The sequence below is a fragment of the Prionailurus viverrinus genome, chromosome B1, assembly GCF_022837055.1.
Source record: "Prionailurus viverrinus isolate Anna chromosome B1, UM_Priviv_1.0, whole genome shotgun sequence".
NCBI classification, from domain to species: Eukaryota; Metazoa; Chordata; class Mammalia; order Carnivora; family Felidae; genus Prionailurus; species Prionailurus viverrinus.
In genome coordinates, this window is record NC_062564.1 from 69,394,375 (window position 1) to 69,414,277 (window position 19,903).

Sequence of the window (19,903 nt, forward strand, 5' to 3'; positions counted from 1 at the left end):
ATAGGAGGGGAGGCGGGTTTGAGAGACATCATTTGAAAGATAGGAGGGAGAATAGACAAATTATGACAATGAACATTACTGAGTACCTACTGTGTGCCAGATGCCTTTAAGTATTTCTAGCCTATGGTATCTTTAAACAGAACAGGGAAGGGGTGCCTGGGTAGCTCAGTCAGTTAAGTGTCTGTTTCTTGATTTCAGCTCAGGTCTTAATCTCACGATTGGTGAGTTGGAGCCCTGCATCGGGCTCTGTACTGATAGTGTGGAGCCTGCTTGGGATCCTCTCTCCCTCTCTCTCTGCCCCTCCCACCCACCTCCCATTACAAAGGATGTAATTTGAGTGTGGGAATTTATAGCCGAGAGCTCAGGTTTGAACACAGCAACTTTGGTGGGGCAGGATATAGGAAAGAGCACTCAAAAACTTCCATGTGCCAGTGGTGCCTGGGTGGCTCAGTCAGTTAAGCACCTGACCCTTGATTTCAGCTTAGGTCATGGTCTCACAGTTTGTGAGTTTGAGCCCAGAGTGGGGCTCTGCACTTACAGTGTGGAGCCTACTTGGGATTCTACGTCTCTTTCTCTCTCTCTCTCTCTCTCTCTCTCTCTCTCTCTCTCTCTCTCCCTCTCTCTCTCTCTCTCTCTCAAAATAAATAAATAAACTTAAAAAAGAAACAAAAAACTTTCCATGTACCAACTCATCTTTTTAAACTTCAAACTGTCACCACCAGTTAATCAATACTTACTCTGAGTGGTTGGCATTGACATTAGGATACAGAAGATAACTTCTAAGATATGTAAAAGCATCTGGCACACTGTATGTATTCAGTAATGTTACTTTTACTTTTAATTCCCACAAATCATTCTGCCAAAGGAACTGGATCTCACCATGGAGAAAAATTCTTTTTCCAAAGACATTTATAGGTCTAGAGGAATTCTATATTGTACTTATCATTTTCAGTAAATTTAAGGACATTAAAAATAATACTAAGATTATTCAGAATAAATGTCAATATTAAGCATTTAAGACATTAATACACCCAAATTATTTCATTAGAGATACAATGCCATTGATTATAAATGTCTCAGCAATGCCACCAGTGACCTCCATGTCACTAAATTCAGTGGATGTTTATCAATCCCTTTTTACTTACCTTCCCAGCTTTACCAGTCAACCTGCTTTCCACTCTCTCCTTGAAACACTCTTTCCTTGGATTCCATGATACAACATTCTCTTGCTGGTTTGTCTTCTTACTTTTCCTTTTTGCCTCCATTACAGACATATCTTTCTCTCTTTGGCCTTTAAATCCTGCAGTTCCTCAAGGCTCTGTCCTAGGACCTCTTCTTTACTCATTCCCTACCCTCTTCCCCCAGCAATCACACCTGTCCTCGTGAAATTATCTGTACACTAATGTTACCTAAATTTCTATCTCTTAGACTTCTATTATATATCCAATTAACTATTCAACATCTCTACTTGAATGTCTCAGAGGCACCTGAGACTCAACGAGTCCAAATCCAAACTTATCGTGTTCCACTCAAATTATCATCTTCTTCCAGTGTCCCCATCCCAGCAAATAGCCTTACCACCCATCTACTTGTGTATCCCAGAAAGCCAGATGTCATCCTCCATCCATTCTTCTAGGTCACGTCCCATATCCAATCTATTATTTGGAACTGTTGATTTTATACATACTCCCCATGTGCCTTTCTCATCCATCAATTTTCATCCATTCTTACTATCATCACTTCAGTATAAACTACTAACTGCCTCACTGCCCTCCTTACATCCATTATGACTCCCTTTGGTTTTATTCTCCATTTTAGAGCCAAAATAATCTTTTAAAATGCAAATATTTTAACATTAACCTATGAAAAATACTACACTGGCTTGCTTAGCATGTCATAAAAGTCTCTGTCAATCAATAGAAAGTAACACACCCTTTCTCTATAAACTCTTCTACTTAGTATAACCCTTGTCAGAGCCATCAGGATTTGTTACTTGCATATCTACTATTAGTTTCTTTTGCCTTCAATCTCTGCCTCAAATTAGGGAAATTCATGGAGATCCAGTAGATTGGCACCAAGTCTCCAACCTCCATGCAAAGTGATTAGGAGGAAATTTTATTACTGCTCTCATTTTCTATGGAAAAATGTTTCTTCTCGCTTCACATTCTATAGATATAGAATATCTCTCAGAAGGCAGAGAAGCCTAATCCGTGTTAGGATGCCAGATCAAAGCTAAGTTATGTAAGGATAAAACAAGTCCAATGTTAATGCCATGAGGAGCTCAAGGATCATTTACATACCATGGTATTTCTTACACAATATCTAAGTCTTATATATTTAAAGATAGATCATCAGGTTCTATCTTTCTAGCACATAGGAAAGTGGCTTTGGAATCATATCAAGCAACTTTCTTAACCTCTTCAGCACTTATCTGTCTGATAAATAAAATAGGATAGTAAGACTACTACCTCTGACACAGAGTTATTTTGAGGATTAACTAACATAAAGCATGTAAAGCACTTCGCAGAGAGCCTGGCACATAGCAATGATCAATAGGGCCTAGTTATTATTATTTGTGTTTGTGATAGTCATAATAAAATCCATTTTAAGGATGTACTTTTAGATTAAGCTAATTTTTTTTCCCTTGGAGGAAAGGAATATTAAAGATTTTTTAAAAGTTTACTTATTTGAGAGAGAGCGAGAGAGAGAGAGCGAGTGCAACAGCAGAAGGGCAGAGAGATGTAGACAGAATCCCACTGATGGCGCAGAGCCCGGTCGGTGCGGGGATCGAACTCATGAACCACAAGATCATGACTTGAGCCTATAATGGACACTTAACCGACTGAGTCACCCAGGAGCTCCACGAATATTAAGGATTTGAGCAATGGTTTTGTTAAATCATTGTATCATTAATTTTGTTCTATTAGATAAATACACATCTCACAAGTGAAAACAGTTAAAATTAATCTTATTATTACTCCTCAGAAAAAGAATATGTGCAAACTCTAAATTAATATTCAATATCCTTTTTTGATCACATCACTTCCAGCTCCTAGATGATTCTTATCATTTTAAGAGTTCTCAGGCGCAAAGTCCACTGCACTATTTCCATCTGTGGGATGTTTTCTGCTGGTGGCAGAGACTCTACTGTCCCCTGCTGGCATCTGCTGTCTTCCTTGGGTTCAGTGTTCCAGCTCAGAAAAATTACAATTATTCTTACTCATAAATTTTAGCAGGCAGAGCTTTGAGAGTTGCTTTTCCATTCTGATCTGTCAGGGTAGAGATTCTCGGTTAGGACTCTCTCCTACATGTTAGTATCTCATCAACACCAATGCCTCCTTTAGAAGCAGAATCATTTAGTCTCCTTAAGGAGTTGCAGATTAGCCTCTTGGAGTTCAGTTTTGCTGTCAGAGCCTGACTCTCAACAGACAGGATCCTGAAACTTTCTTCCCAGACTCTGGTGTCCTTTCTGACATCTTACCTTTGATAAAGGGGTTGGGTGTTATTTCAAACTTGTCTGGCTCCTAGTTGGGATCTCAATGATCCACAGTCTATGCCCATATAAAGGTATGAACTCAGATGTGTGAAACAAAAGTTTTTTTTCTATTACTCACTTTAAGTTCAATTTTGAATGGTCTATTACAAAGGGTTGATAATGCCATAATCTTTGCCAATTTCTGGTATCTTACTTTCTCCTCTTGGGATTGGATCTAAACTTGATAATGTCTAGTGTTGCAGCCAGTTTGGGGCAATCCATATTCTCTCTGGGGCTTGCTGCCTTCCTGAGGCTGTATTCAGGAATCCAGGCACATATTTACTCTGCTCTCAGATCTCATAAACCCATCTATGGAGGTTTGCTGGATTTCCCAGGGATGTGGCTGGGGAAGATGGTTCAGAGACTTCTCGTCTGAGACAATGGAAATCTGTACCACCATTGCCTCCCCTCTTACTCTCCTCTCTACCATCCGACCCCCCCAGTCTCCAGGATAGGGGATGAGTTTGTTTATTTGAGTTTTACTACTACTATTATTTTTTTTGCAAGTGGAAAGCCATGCTCTTACAAAAGATGCTTTGTCCAAATCTCTTGCTATGCCAGGAGTCTTTTTTGTTCCTGTAAAGCCAAAACTTTTAGAACTCCAAAGCCAGGAAAACTGGTTTACCCTCCGTTTTCTTTGCTGTCACATATTTCTCCTACAGCAACGAGTACAGAGCCTAGCTGTTTGTTTGGGTGGAGTAAGGGGCAAAGAGATTGGAAAGGAGAATACTGCATGGGGGGTATGATCTATAAATATTGTCCTACCACACTTATGAGGGACAGAAATAATAATAGAGCTCTTAGACAAATACTCATCCCTCTATTCCGATGAAATTATGTTCTTAGCCCTAAGAAATAGTGCATGCCGCTTGCTCTTTGTTTCTGCACACAGGCAAGACTTCAGAACTCTGAAGCCCTGTTTTAGTTAAGCGGACAATGGGACAGGTTGTCTTCTAGAAGGATTTATCTTTTCACTAGAGATCAGTATTAGAGTGGTTTTGAAAGGTATGATTCTGTTACCCAAGTTTGTTCTAGGAATGTGACAGTTTATATAAAGCTGCTACTTGCCTGTGAAAAATCTAGACACAGTGAGAGTAACATTTAGTCTTTTACACTCAGAAACTTGTAGAACAGGAAGAATCACGTTATATTTTCTGAGAATGCAGAGGTATCCTCAAAGCACCTTTGCAGTTTGAACTTTCATTTTGAAGTATGTTATTATTTTAATAAGGTATTAGCTATTTATAATTAATAATTGCTTATACCTGTTGAGTACTATGTTTCTGATACTAAAACATCTAAATAATTCTTCACCTAATCCTCATAAAAACCTTAAGAAAGGGCACCTGGATGGCTGACAGAGCATGCGACACTTGATCTTGGGGCTGCCAAGTTCAAGCCCCATGCTGGGTGTAGAGCTTAAAAACAAAACAAAACAAAACAAAAAAACAACTTAAGAGATACCTATCATTATCCTAATTTACCAATGAGGGAACTGAAGCACACAGAGGTTAAGTAACTTGTCAAAGTCACAAGTTAATTAGTGATTGAATTTGAACCCCGAAGCCTGATGGCACAGAAGTGCTTAACTATCCCAAGTAGTTAATCACAATGATATTCATAATGATAATAATGGTTAGGAGGTTATGGCATAAAAGTGACAATTCTCAGAATAATAAGCTAAAGGCTACCTTTAAGCTAGAGGAGTAGAAAACTTTTAATGTGAATTTATGTTTTGATATTTGTGAGACAAACTGTAAATTGCCGTTTGCTGCCTGTAAATGAGAATGGATTAGAGAACAATTTATTTTAATTCATATTCATCAAAGGACTCATGAGTTGTGTGCTGAGCCTTACTTGATCCTCAGGGAACCACAAAGAATCAACACCATGGAATTCAAGGATGTCAACTGGTAAGGAATTAAGATTTTACATTAGTTTTAATGTGCTGGAATTTGAAAGGGTCAGCAGGAAGCACTGATAATCTTCTCAAAGCATACACAAAGACACATGGAAATAAAATTTCTTGTTAGCATTCTGTATAACTCATGCATTCATTCAAAACAATTTATTGAGCACCTACTACCTGCTGGACACTGTTAAAGTACTCTGGATAAAGCAATGAACAAAACTAAATTCTTGTCCTGGCAGAGTAATTCTAATGGGAGAGGATAGATGAAATAATGAACAACTGGAATATCACAAAGTGCTAAAGAACATACCAGTTCTCTCCAAAATTAGGCTTGATCAGAGGTGAGTCTACGTTCCTATGACTAGGTAAAATCTTTACACAATTCCCATAAGGGGAAACTGGACTATAACACAGTTTTATCAGGGAACGAAACTGCTCTTTTCTGGACGTTCAGCTTCACAGTCATCAGTAAAAATGTTAATATTAAGAGTAACTTCTAACAGTAAGGCAGTAATAACATGGCCACTATTGATTAGCTACCACCAGGCTGTGTTAGGCATTGTGCTAAGCAATTTACGTTTCAATCCTCAAAACGACCCCCCAAGGTGAGCATTTTGTCCCATTTTCCAGACAAGCAAAATGAGTTTCAGAGAAGCAGTCACTCATCCGTTAGCGGCAGACCTGAGGCTGGGATGGAGAGGACGGTCTCCAAAGCTCTTTTACACTACCGTGGTAGGAAAAGCGATGAAACACGTGCGAAAACAATAAAAGCGATCGGGGATGCAAATTCAGTACGCGAAAGCAAGAAAGCACAGGGCAGAGAACTACAGAGAACGCGCACGAGCTCCAGCGCGCGGAAACGACGCCGGGAGGAGGCGCCGGAAGTCAGGGCGCGGCTTCCCGACCTCACGCCGGAAGTAGCTCGTCAGCGCCGCCGACAGATCGTCGCGGAGAAAGTAGCTTTGGGGTCGAAGGTGCTGGGCGTCCACGAGATTGTCTGCGTTCGCTCCCAAGCGCATCAGCAATTCAGCATGTCTCACCCGTCCCCCCAGACTAAGCCCTCCAACCCCAGTAACCCCCGAGTCTTCTTTGACGTGGACATCGGAGGGGAGCGAGGTGAGCAGAGTCTGATAGTTGGGGAGTGGCCCTGAGGAAGCTGGACTTACCAGGATTTGGGCGACTCCGAGGGTGGCTTGCGGTTCGGGCCAGGGGCTGCACTGTGATGCGAAGGGGATGGCTCCCTAGACTGGACTGTTGGAACAAATACTGATTTCCAAGGCTGGGTGGAGCCCGCGCCCTTGTACCAATACCATCGGTCGCGCGGAAGTTTCTGGAAATTTCTGGTTTGGAGATTGTGGCGGCCTTTAGTTTGTCTCTCCTGATTTGGTTGTACTTCCTCGCCACGTTGCATCAAGCAGGCATGAAATAAGGTTGTTTTATGTATGTAGTGGGACATTCAGAAAACTGTGATAGGCGTTTGTTGAGTTCCGGTCACGCCGTGTCTTTTGCCACGCGAGATATATATCAGCAGCTGCCATGTGGTTTATAAATAGGGCGACTTTTGTTTGTTGGTTTTTATTACCTATTTTTAACTTAGAGGTACCGTCAGATTGGTGAATATTTTCTGTTTTGGCATTGGGGAAAAAGGAGCTCAGTGTAGCTATGTGGTTACCTAGGCTACGTCAGCTGCTCGGAAGCCCCTAGAGTCTTGTGAATTAGCGTATCGATTTGTAACTGAATTGCTCCTGTTGTAGAACGGGTTAGGTTTGTGGGGCTAGGCTGTGTTAACGCAAATACTAACGGACACATCAGGATTTAGGGACCCCGTGGATGATTATGGACGCACATGTACATTTTGTTTTGAAATTAGCGCGAGGTTTATTTTACCTGCCTTAGGAGTTGTCTAAAATGGGAACAACTTCACATTTTTGCTTGAGCGGCTGCATTAGGCAGATTCCATAGAACACAGAGGCTACAGCTATACTTAAAATTCAGCCAACCTGACCACTCAAAGGATATTTAATTTTCTCCTATCGGTTACTTGGTGGTTATAATTTCTGAGTACAAGTTAGAAGAAATTACTCAGAATTTAAAACCATTTGCACTTCATAGTGTCCCTTATATGGCGTTAATCTTCTGGCTACTGTATTTATGATCCTTTGTTAAGATGTAGAAAAGTAATTGCTTCAGATTCATTAAGATACATGACACTTAACATTAGACTAAATTTGAATGTTAGAAAAATGACCAAAAAAGAGAACTTGGTATTTCAGTCACTAGAATTTTACCAGCTCCCCTTTTATCATTTGCATATTTGGTTGTTTGCATTCTGACATGATTTCATTTTTTATTTTAGTTGGTCGAATTGTCTTAGAATTGTTTGCAGATATTGTACCGAAAACTGCAGAAAATTTTCGTGCATTGTGTACAGGAGAAAAAGGCATTGGACCCACCACTGGGAAACCTCTCCATTTCAAAGGATGTCCTTTCCATCGAAGTATGTGTAAAAATTTGAATCTGATTCTTTTTTTTTTAACGCTTATTTTTGAGAGAGAGAGAGAGAGTGTGTGTGTGTGTGAGAGAGAGAGTGAGTGTGTGTGTGCGCGCGCAGGTGCACGCGGGGAAAGCAGAGAGAGGGAGACAGAAAATCTCAAGCAGGCTATATCAGCACAAAGCTGATGTGGGACTCGAACTCCCAAACAGTGGGATGGTTCCTGACCTGAGCCGAAACCAAGAGTTGGACGCTTAACCAACTGGACTACCCAGGTGCCCCTTGAATCTGATTCTCGTAAATAATTCTGTAGGCATTAGGGAAGAAAATACCAAGTGATAAAGAGTGAAAGTTAAAAATTACTGCTGGTTTCAGGAGGATGCTTTGACATCTGAGGCAGTAGCTCAATTTCATAAAGGTTGGGCTGTGAAAAGTGGAATTCTGAGAGGGTGCTAAGGTTTACTTAGAAATGGAATGCCTTAGCTTCACCAGACATCTGGCTCTTCACACCAGTGGGATTAGATTGAGAAAAAAGGGTGTGCTATGATAAGGAAACAGACTTTATTTTTATTTTTTATTTCTTAAAGTTCACTTATTTATTTTGAGAGATAGAGAGTGCATGTGTGTGTGCAGCACAAGCGGGGGAGGGGCATAGAGAGAGAGAGACGGAGAGTCCTAGAATCCCAAACAGGCTCTGTGCCTACAGCTACACTCACAAACTGAGATCACGACCTAAGCTAGATCAAGAGTTGGATGTTTGACCGATGGAGCCATCCACACGCCCCAAGAAGCAGACTTTAGCTTGACTGATGACAGAAAAGTTATACCTAGTACTGGACAGGATTGCTTGGGAAGGCTGTAGCTGATTGAAAGATTCAGTGTCTTGGTATTATTTTAATTAAAAGATGACACTTCACAATGCCTGTCACCCTTTGTTTAGTGATTATTTGATGGTTCCCTAGTAGGCTCTAGGTTCCATGAATTCAGGAACTAAATCTTTTCATCGTTTTGTCTTCAGCATACAGTATAGTTATTAAATAGGCACTCAATAAATATTTGCTTAATGAATAAATAAGTTAAAGCATAATCATGAGTAGTATTTTTAAAAGAAACTTGATTAAGAAAAAATTAATGTTGATTATAAAATATTTAAATGTTTTACATTTATGTTTAATAAAATACTAAAATATACTAATAGAATGTAGTATTCAGAAGAGAGTTGATGTAGGAGGCCTGAGACTGCTTTCCTTAGAAAGGTTTGCTTGCAGGATGGCCATTAGCTGGAGTTTAGGAACTTGGCACTTGAACGATTCCCTGAATCATAATGATGGTTTACTGTGCCCAGATTGTTTGTACACACACTTTGATTTATGCTGAACATCTCATTTCCTTTTGAGAGTCTGAAATTTTGGTACATGGCTAGGTAGAGAGTAACTGCATGATCAGCCCTGATGAAAACCCTGGATGAGTCTGTAATGGGCAACAACATTGTGCACATGTTGCTGCATTTTTTTTTTTTTTTTGCTGGGGGAAGAATGTGCTATATGACCTCTCATAGAAGCGAGAGAGTGTAAGGAAGCACATGGATTCCTCCAGGCTCTGTTTATTATCTTTTTCTTTTATCATCTAGTTGTGTATCTTTATTACATTATTGTAATGCAACCAAATGCTGAGGCCCATGAATCCTAGAAAATGTCTGAACATGGAGGTGGTCTTGGGAACCTTTGACACCAAGTGCTAATACTTGCTAAAGTACTTCCATTATCGTGTAACAAATCTCAGAATAATTGATCTTAATTAGTAGACTTTAATGAGTAACATGCCTAGCCATGTGCATGGTGAAAAGCAGTTGCTGTACTTAAGAAATTGTTTCCTAGAACAGACAGATCATTACAATATGTGTTGTAAAGGTAGAATCAAGATGCTGTGGGAGAAAAATTGATGAGATCCAACTTGGGGATCTCAGTGACAGTTTCACAAGGAGGTGCCGTTTGAACTAATTCTTTGAGTATTAGTGAGTGAGCAGGCAGTAAAAGTAGTTTGGACTCAGACTATGAAAAGTCTTTTAAGAGTTTGGAGTTGTGGGGATGGGTGGGGAAAGACAGGAGAGTGCTAAGACTAGAGTCATGTTTTAGGAAGTTCATCTTTCTTATTACATGTTCATTAGTTAACATTACTATAGTCCTCCATATTTTAGTTTCTAATAGCTGTTTTCCTTTTTTGTAGTTATTAAGAAATTTATGATTCAGGGTGGAGACTTCTCAAATCAAAATGGGACAGGCGGAGAAAGTATTTATGGTGAAAAATTTGAAGATGAAAATTTCTATTATAAGGTAAAGTGGACAAAAGGGAATGTTTATTGCTAATAGTCTGGGATACTTGTTGGACTAAGAACCAATAAATGTTTCAACGTGTGCTTAGATTCTCCTTTTCTTGTAAAAGGTATCATATTTGTAAATATATATTTAATATATATTTACTATTTTTAATATAGAAAAATTTGATCCACTAATTTTATTTGGCAAAAACACAATGGTTATGCCTGTGAGATCCAGGTTTACATACTTCAGTAAAGCCAATGAGTTTTTAAGAGTGGCCACCATATGGCAGAATTGTTTCCAGGAAAAATGTTCTCATTATCAGAAGGATGGTAACTTGTGCATCTTTATGCTTGAATTTGAAGAGCAACAAAACCATCGCTAATACCCAGGATGTCAGGGGATTTGCAAAGTAACGGATATGGTTAATGTCCAAGCTCCTAAAGGACATTAGTGGTGCCTGTGCCTTCTTATCTTCATTTTCCCAAGATGTAATTGGGGTATATTGCATCATTCAAGTTGTAAGAAGGGACACGTAAGTACAAAAGTAAAGTAATATCTTTGGAAATGAGGAATATGAGCAAGGTAATTAGGATAATTTGAAAAGAAATTGTCATCAGTCTTTTAAACAGTATTCATTGGCTGCAATTGTATGTATTTAGTACTGTCACTGGCACCAGAGGGTTTATAAAAATGAATGGCTTTGATGATAATTTAAGATCTTACCAGGAAGACAAGATTAAAACACATGGGACAACTGGAGAATAAATAATATGCAAATTAATGCTAATTGATTGAGACTTTATATATTCTAGGAGACAGGTATGATTTATATATTCTAAATTATTAGGGGAGACATTGAAGAGGAATGGGTACTTAAACTGGGCCTTGCAGGGTGGCCAAGACTTGGTTAGACAGGAACTAAAACATAGATGCCAGTTTGAAGGATATGAGTGAGGAAAGACAAAGGCAATAGAAAGCTAAGAAAATAAAGTTAATATTCTATTTGATATGGTGGGAAAAGCACCAAACTTTGGGAATGGAAAAAAGAGAAGCTACCTGAAGAATGAAAACTAAGATTATGTGATCACTTTGATCAAAAGAAAGGGGGCCTATTGAAATGATGGTTTGTGCCTTCTACAAACTTGGTAGCCTTGAAAGCTGAAGTTTTTGGGTTGCAGGGGTAAAAGGCATTTTTGGTGGGAAGACTAACAGAGGACAGTGCATGACCCGACAAAAATTTAGAAAGCCTAAGGATAAAGTGGAAAGATGAAGACATTGGGTTTCATAGAATCTTTGAATAGGTTGATGCCAAGTAGAAATTTGATTTTGAGATGTATGCAGCAGTTTGTTTAGATCATTCTCTGGAATGGTTCTCTGAAGATTCACCTGGAGTGAAAGCCATAATGTTTGTATTTTTTTTTTTTAAGTTTTATTTATGTATTTATTTTGAGAGCATGCGTGTGTGTGTGTGTGTGTGCGCGCACACGTGCGCGTGCATGGGGTCAGGGCAGAGAGAGGGGAGAGAATCTCAAGCAGACTCCACGCTGCCAGCGCAGAGCTGACCTGGGGCTAGATCCCACAAACTGTAAGATCATGATGTGAGCCAAAATCAAGAGTTGGATGCTTAACCACCTGAGCCACCCTGGTGCCCCTGTTTGGATTCTTCTGAGATTAGGAAAGTACCTAACGAATGTCCTGTCTAAATTGAATGTCCCATCACTGTTGCCAGTTTATTGATGTGTAAAGGAGGAATCAAAGTGTAGGCTCATAAAAATGGGAAGACTGTTTCCTGTTCTCAGACTGTTCCCTGTTCTCAGAAGAGAGAGCATTCCTTATGAAAAGAGGGCAGAGTACAATCATTAGATTTCCATAATGCAGCATCTTCATCTTAAGCTGAGATACAAACATGTTCTCAAAATGGCCTGTTTAGAAACCTGCCCCCCCCCATTGGTTTCATTATTTTATTTGGTTTCATAAACTTTTCTTAAGGTCTAAAAAGTGATTAAGTGCCCCATGTTTGTGGATTAAAGGTTGCAATTTATACAAAATAAAATTACATTGTTTGCTCTGAATAACATTAAAGCCTGCCCTAGTTTTATGTGAATGGTCAGTGAAAGAATAATTCAGACTAGGACCACTAACCTTGGTTTTCTTTTAATGATTTTTATTTCTACAGCATGACCAGGAAGGTTTATTGAGCATGGCAAACGCAGGCTCCAATACAAATGGTTCTCAGTTCTTTATCACAACAGTTCCGACTCCTCATTTGGATGGGAAACATGTGGTATTTGGTCAAGTAATTAAAGGAATGGGTGTGGCAAGGATACTGGAAAATGTAGAAGTGAAAGGTGAAAAACCTGCCAAAGTAAGTAAAAAGTTACAGTGAGATATACTTGTTATCTTAATTACTGCCTTAAACATAAGTAAAAGGATCAGTTGATTATTAGTTGGGAGAATGTTAGGATGACTTTTGGTATTGAAGCTTGGACTGCCACTTTTTTTTTTTAAACTTTTCTACAGTGGGAAAGATGAGATTAGGGTAGCTTAATAAGGAGATTTTTATTATTTCAACTTCAATTTTGGTGATTTTTTTGTAGGTTTCTTAACTCTTTCTATACCTGCAAAACTTGGAATCAGTATGTACAGTAGTACATAGTAGGAAGAGGACAGGAAACCAAGAATCCTGTCTAGACTCTGCCATTTAACTGGTGGTTTGGCCTTGATCTTGTTATTTAAGTTTTCTTGGCATGTTTCCTCATCCTGTATAAATTACTTGAGGGTTTAGACTAGATTATGTAACTCTGTAAAGAACCTCGTATTTTACATGTGTTTGAATCACAGTGGCCAGAATACTACCTAACCTAGTTGGCAGGGTTGTGTGTGGGAACTGGAAACTGAAATACTTAGAGGAAATAGACGGTTTCTCATTGTATGACGGAAACAGTAGTAAACTTGAAAGGACATGCCTCACCGAAAGAAAATTATATAGAAAATGATAACATTTTCAACTATTGTCTGTATACTGAGCCGCTAAATAGCAGTAAAGCACTTTCATAAAATAGTGACATTGTATTGTATAGTGAATGTATATAAAGGGCATTATTGTAATTAGAGCAGATAGATGAGACTTCTGTCAATCTGTCATTTTAGAAGTGACATGGACAGTGTTGCACATAACTTATACCTGTATAGCTTTTAAACCTAGATCTCTTGTTTTTAATCTCATTAATATGGTAGTGCACCTCTACAATTTAGGATTATTTTTACAGTTGTGCGTTATTGCAGAATGCGGAGAATTGAAGGAAGGGGATGATTGGGGCATATTCCCAAAAGATGGCTCTGGTGACAGTCATCCAGATTTCCCTGAGGATGCAGATATAGATTTAAAAGATGTGAGTACTTTCAGATTAGTCAAACTTTATTAAAAATAGTACTAAAATTTTGAGCTTTGTATCAGTCTGTCTTAATGATAGAACCTAGCATTTAGCTACATTAATTACTAAAATGCAACATATTTGTATTTTTTTTATACAGGTAGATAAAATTTTACTAATAACAGAAGACTTAAAAAATATTGGAAATACTTTTTTCAAATCCCAGAATTGGGAGATGGCCATTAAAAAATATACAAAAGTTTTAAGGTAATAAAATATTTTTAGTAAGTTAATTTTAATAACTTGTAACTTGAATTATAAACTGAAATTCAGAGTTGTTTATTGTCTTTTGGGCAAAATTACTTTGTAGAATAATAACCAGGTGTGTTGAAATAGTTGCATTTCTTTTGTTTCCTCTAACTTCTTATTTTGAAAATTTCAAAATACAGGAAAATTGAAAGAATAGTATGTGAATACTCATGTACCTTTACCTGTTTTCACTAATTTTTAACTTTTGCTACATTTGTTTTTGTAGAATCATTTTGAAAGGAAGTTACAGATACCATGACATTTACCCCTTCAATGGCTTAGCAGATATTTCCTAAGAATCAAAAACATGCTTCTACATAACCTTCTGGACCACTGAAAAAGACCCCCAGAATAACACTGATCCAATAATATTGTCTAATATGTAATCCATGTGCAGATTTCCCTAATTATTTCACCTGGTTTTGTGTCTCTAGTCTCCTTTAATCTTTGGTAGTTCCTATTTTACATTAGGTTTTCTAAGTCATTTGTATTTTGTGCAGTCTTAAGTCAGTTGTTTCATGGAATACCATCTGTATTTGTTTGCTCCCTCAAGATTATTTTGAGGTTAAATATTTTGGCAAGACCACTTAAATCGGTGGTGTTGAATATTTCCTATGATACCACATCCTGAAAGCACATGTCAATTTGGCCTATTTTGAGTTTTGGCATTTGGTTAAAGTGGCATTAGCCAGATGCTTGTGTCATAAAAGTACCTTTTCCTTTTGTAAATAATAAGTACTTTGTGAAGTGATCCTGTGAGATTGTGTAAATATCCAGCTCCTATTCTTTCTTTCATCCAGTGGGTGTTAGCATCATTGAAGATCTTTGCCCGAATCAGTTATTACATTGATGGTGACAGAACTGATTTTCTAATTTATCATTCATAGCTGGCATTCTAATGTTTGAAAGAGCCTCTTCCCTCTGCCCCGCCTCCCTTTTTAGTACCAGTGTAGATCTGTGTTTTTGGTTTTTTTTTTTTCCCAGTTCAGCTTGTTACTGTACTCTCCTTTTTGATGTTCAAAGGGTTCCAATTTGTCCAGTGGAAGCCCCCTTTCCTGTATCTGTTTGACATGTTCCTATTAGTTTCTGAGTACTTGCTTGCTTTCACAAGGTGTTCTATGTTCATCTTGTTTCTTGATTTGGTATTAGCAGTTTCTCCAAGGAGCCCTGGCTCTTTTTATTGGGGGATTGATTTTAGAAACCAGATTCTGAGAGCCAGGTGTGCTCATCATTTCTGGGCTTTCTTCTGTGGGCAGAGCTAAGAATTGTATTAAAATACAGTTCAAAGTCAACAGTTCAAAGTCAACAAAGTCAGCTGTATTAAAATACAGTTCAAAGTCCACTCATTCTATACCCTCTCCCACAGTGAGAACCTTGGCCCAAACATAATTACATTGGAACGTAAATAATGGAGATCGTGAGTTTTAAAAATTGGGACATGTTAGTAGTGCATGATTATCTTTAGATTTGGGGATTGTTGTTAAATTGGTTTCTTTGAACACTTTTGGGGAAAAAGTTGGAACAAATAAAAATAAATCTAAAGGAAAATAAAATTACGATCATTAAGAATATTAATATTAGTATTTGATGAGCTTTTTATATCAGAAGTGACATAATACTTTTTGACATAGTTGAAGGAGCAGGTTAAGTCGTATGTGGCGTTACATGCCAACTTTATTAATGTATTCTCCAGATACGTGGAAGGTTCAAAGGCTGTTACTGAGAAAGCAGACAGATTGAAGCTGCAACCTATAGCTTTAAGCTGCGTGCTGAATATTGGTGCTTGTAAACTGAAGATGTCAAATTGGCAGGGAGCAATTGACAGTTGTTTGGAGGTAAGTCTCTTTGACATCAGACTTTTTGAAGGGGTTGGTTTATGATTTATCAACTTGAACAAAACCAATTTTATATACATTAATATATTTTATTACATAGGACCTAATGAGACTTGATGAAAAAGTTCTTTTATCTCTAAATACTTTGGACCTTCAGTTCTTCCTGTTAATCCATTCATTTAGCTTATAACATTATGTAACTTAATACCAATGAAGTTATTTTCCTTTTCCCTTCAGAGCACAGTATCAGCTCATTTAATTCATTTTAACATATTGAGCACCTATTGTGTGCTAGGTATTGGAAGACAAAGCCAGGAATGATTAAGATTATGGGTTGTGGAGCCAGTCAGACTTGGGTGTTTTTGTTAGACTTCCGTTACTAACTTTGTGTTGGGTAAGTCCTAATTTTAGAGAGTTGTGACATCTTTATTATTTATTTATTTGCTTATTTTAAAGTTTATTTATTTTTAGAGAGAGAGAGAGAGAGAGAGATGGCATGAGAAGGGAAGGGGAGGAGAGAGAGGGAGAGGCGCTCAAGCAGGCTCCGTATTGTCAGCACAGAGCCTGATGCGGGACTCAAACCCACAAACTGTGAGCTCGTGACCTGAGCTGAAGTCAGGAGTCAGACATTTGACAGACTGAGCCACCCAGATGCCCCAACATCTTTATATTAAATGAAAAAATAATACTTGCCTTATGGAATTGTTACAAAGATTATATAACATGTAAGAACATTTAGCACAGTATTGGGCATAGTTTAAGCACCTAACAGAGATAGGGTGTTTTTTTGTTTTTTTTTTTTTTTAGATACGAGAGAGAGAGAGAGAGAGAGAGAGAGAGAGAGAGAGAGAGAGATAGGTAGGTAGAGAGAGAGAATGTCAAGCAGACTCTGTGCTGTCAGCACAGAGCCTGAACTGGGCTCCAACTCACAAATCATGAGATCATGACCTGAGCCAAAACCAAGTCAGACATTTAACCAGCCGAGCCACCGAGGCACCCCGAGATTAGGTGTTTCAGTTAAAAGACTCATACTCTCAAGGAACTTTTTATTTGGCTGAAGAGGGAGTCCGTTTCAATTTAGGGTCATCAGGATTTACATAGGGAGAATGGATACTACTGAGACACTCAAAGGTCACCTGTCTTCATGGTGACATCCAGGGATACTGACTGATAAAGCTAGATAGGTGGCATTACCTCCTTAATCGAGCAATTATGACATTCTTCCTATTGCATAGTTGAAAAATTTTCCAAACTGTGTATTTTAGAAAGACCCATCTCCAGTAATTTTTATGTATTTTGCACATTAAGCAATGTAATTAAATCAGCTATGTCCAGAGTAAGTAGAAATCAAATGAGATCTGGGGTGCCTGGCTAGCTCAGTTGGTAAAGCACGTGACTCTTGATCTTGAGGTTGTAAGTTTGAGTCCCATGCTGGGTGTAGAGATTACTTGAAAAAAAAAATTTTTTTTAATGAGATACTAATTTGGTAGGATAGGTAGAATAAGGGCTAGTATATTTAGAAGGGAGCATACAACAGGGAAAAATTTATCCAAGGAAAAGTTTGCTCTTCACTCTGGTCTTTTCTTTCTTTCTTTCTTTTTTAAATGTTTATTTCTGAGACAGAGAGAGACAGAGCATGCGTGAGGGAGGTTCAGAGAGAGACGGAGACACAGAACCAGAAACAGGCTCCAGGCTCTGAGCTGTCAGCACAGAGCCCAATGCGGGGCTTGAACTCACAAACCATGAGATCATGACCTGAGCCGAAGTCGGTCTCTCAACCAACTGAGCCACCCAGGCGCCCCTCTTTTTTTTTTTTAAAGTAGTCTCCACACCCAATGCGGAGCTTGAACTCCTGACCCGGAGATTAAGAGTGGCATGGTCCACTGACTGAGCCAGCCAGGTGCCCCAACTCTGGATTTCTTTTGGACCTTTGTGAGGCAGATAAAATGCCTTTTGTAGTAAAATCTTAGTATTGACCTTCAGAAGATGTGAATAAACAAAATAGGTTATTTCTAAAATGTTTGTTTCAGAGCAGAGACCTATTAAGTGTTAACTACTGCTCCTTAAACTCATAGATTGCAAGTAAAGAAAGAGTGTAACAAATTTTTATTCATGTTTTTCTCTGATAATTTAGGGTCCAATCAGGAGATAGAAACTATATAGTAATTTGAAAAGAGAAAGTTTAATATAAAAGTACATGTAAGAGGAGATTGGAATAATGAGGGATTGGCTAGTAAAGAGAATTCTGAAGAATATGGGAATAGCAGATATATATCTATCTGCCATATATAAATACATGGAGCTGGGATGGAGCCTCAAGGAAAAGTCATCAGGGCCCTTAGGCTGAGATCCGTACTTCATTGGAGAGAGGATAGCTGTGACTTACTGGTGGCAGAGAAGTTCAATGGGTACCATACTTGTGATTCCCCGTAGTGCTTAGGGAAGTTACCTGCAGGGAGCTCCTATTGACCAAGTAGTGCTGTTGACCAAGTTCAGTGCAGGAGCCCAAGAGAAATGCACTGGAACCTGCAAGAGAAACAGCTTTTCTCATCCGTGTCCCTTTAGTGCCCTCTACTGACAAAATGTAATGTGCCAGCTGGCAGAGGGTATTTACAGGGTCCATCCAACTCCATTATCACAGAGCAGTAAAGGGTTGATTTGTAGCTGACTGGCAGTAAATTGAAATCTAGCACATATATTTAATAATATTTAGATAAAAATATTAATTTTGCAATTTTTTTGTAGGCTCTTGAAATAGACCCATCAAATACGAAAGCATTGTACCGTAGAGCCCAAGGATGGCAAGGATTAAAAGAATACGATCAAGCTTTGGTAAAATTTTGTTCTAAATTTTAATTTTTTTAGACAACCACCTTCATAAATCATACATCTAATTTCTTTAAATGTTTTTTTTCAATTAAAGGCTGATCTTAAGAAAGCTCAGGAGATAGCACCAGAAGATAAAGGTAAGTTTGTACTTTTTATAGTGAAAGTTCATTTTGTCCTGTAAGAATTCACCTTCATAAACCATTGTATTTTTTGCCACTTAGAGACCTATTTGTTCAACATATATTACAGAATGTCTGTTATTGGGCTAGGCATTGGCCATACTGCAGTGAACGTCAAGATCCCTGCTCTCAAGGAGCTTACATTCTGGTCTGTCTTCAGAATATTGATTTTCACACATCTGAATACTATTTTTCTATCATATCATTTGAGATCTGGTTCCTATTGCTGTAATTCTAGTTGAAAGCACAGCACTAAAAGATAAAGTATTTATGATGAATTTAATGTTTGGGACCATTCCTTAAGCTGGATGAGGCCATAATATAAGTATTCTAGTTACTGGCTATGTTTTAGGAAAGCTATGGAAAGTTAGAGCACAAAAATTTGTTTTTCAAATAATGTCTGCTACAAATAGTGATGGTGGGCCTAGGTATTAAAATATATCTTCAGTTTCTTACTACTAAAGTAAAATAGGAAAGGCACTTCTTTCAAATTGACAATCTTCTAAAATTATGTTTCATGGTTTTTGTGTTTGTGTGATGTTTCCTCAGTAAAATATTCTGTTAATAGAGCTCAGTTACTTTATGGACAAGAAGAGTTTTATCAACGGCAGGGGCGTTAACTGTCATACTAAAACAACAGTTTGTTGGGCATCCTCATTTTTTGGATGTTTTGAGAAATAACTCCTATTTACATATTTATTTTACAGCTATCCAGGCAGAATTGCTGAAAGTCAAACAAAAGATAAAGGCACAGAAAGATAAAGAGAAGGCAGCATATGCAAAAATGTTTGCCTAATAAGGAATTCAGTTTTACTTACATATGCATTGATTGTATAAAGGCAATAAGAAAATTTAAAAGTTTCTGTCTGTTATAGATGATCCCTGATGTGTTTCCTTTGATACTTCAGTTTCTCATTGTTTACAGTTTAGGAATACTGAAAAGGGTTCACTCTTAATAAAACGGTGTTACAAAATACAGTGAAGTTGGTTCTTTTTAATGGCTGTTCTGCATTAGTTACAAAGAATAATGGTGTCCAGCCTGTTTCTAATCTCCTAAAGACACATCTGTTGGATAAACAGATTAAAGCTTAAGTTTGTATACTGTTTCCCTTGATTCT

The 19,903-nt window shown here is 38.1% G+C and overlaps 1 protein-coding gene across 1 annotated transcript; it reads left to right on the forward strand.

Annotated features, from left to right (window-relative positions):
* Window positions 1-6,369: 6,369 nt before the first annotated feature.
* Window positions 6,370-19,763, forward strand: PPID (peptidylprolyl isomerase D). Its single transcript, XM_047856453.1, has 10 exons — window positions 6,370-6,563; window positions 7,804-7,944; window positions 10,165-10,271; window positions 12,436-12,624; window positions 13,529-13,651; window positions 13,794-13,900; window positions 15,636-15,777; window positions 18,523-18,609; window positions 18,701-18,743; window positions 19,493-19,763. Exons 1-10 carry the CDS (start codon window positions 6,479-6,481, stop codon window positions 19,579-19,581), a joined length of 1,113 nt encoding a protein of 370 aa, XP_047712409.1. The 5' UTR covers window positions 6,370-6,478; the 3' UTR covers window positions 19,582-19,763.
* Window positions 19,764-19,903: the final 140 nt, after the last annotated feature.

Coding starts and splice junctions, on each gene's coding strand:
- PPID (XM_047856453.1), top strand. CDS start 6,479: ATGTCTCACCCGTCCCCCCAGACTAAGCCCTCCAACCCCAGTAACCCC. Junction 6,564..7,803: donor GGACATCGGAGGGGAGCGAG/GTGAGCAGAGTC, acceptor TTTTTATTTTAG/TTGGTCGAATTGTCTTAGAA. Junction 13,652..13,793: donor CAGATATAGATTTAAAAGAT/GTGAGTACTTTC, acceptor TTTTTTATACAG/GTAGATAAAATTTTACTAAT.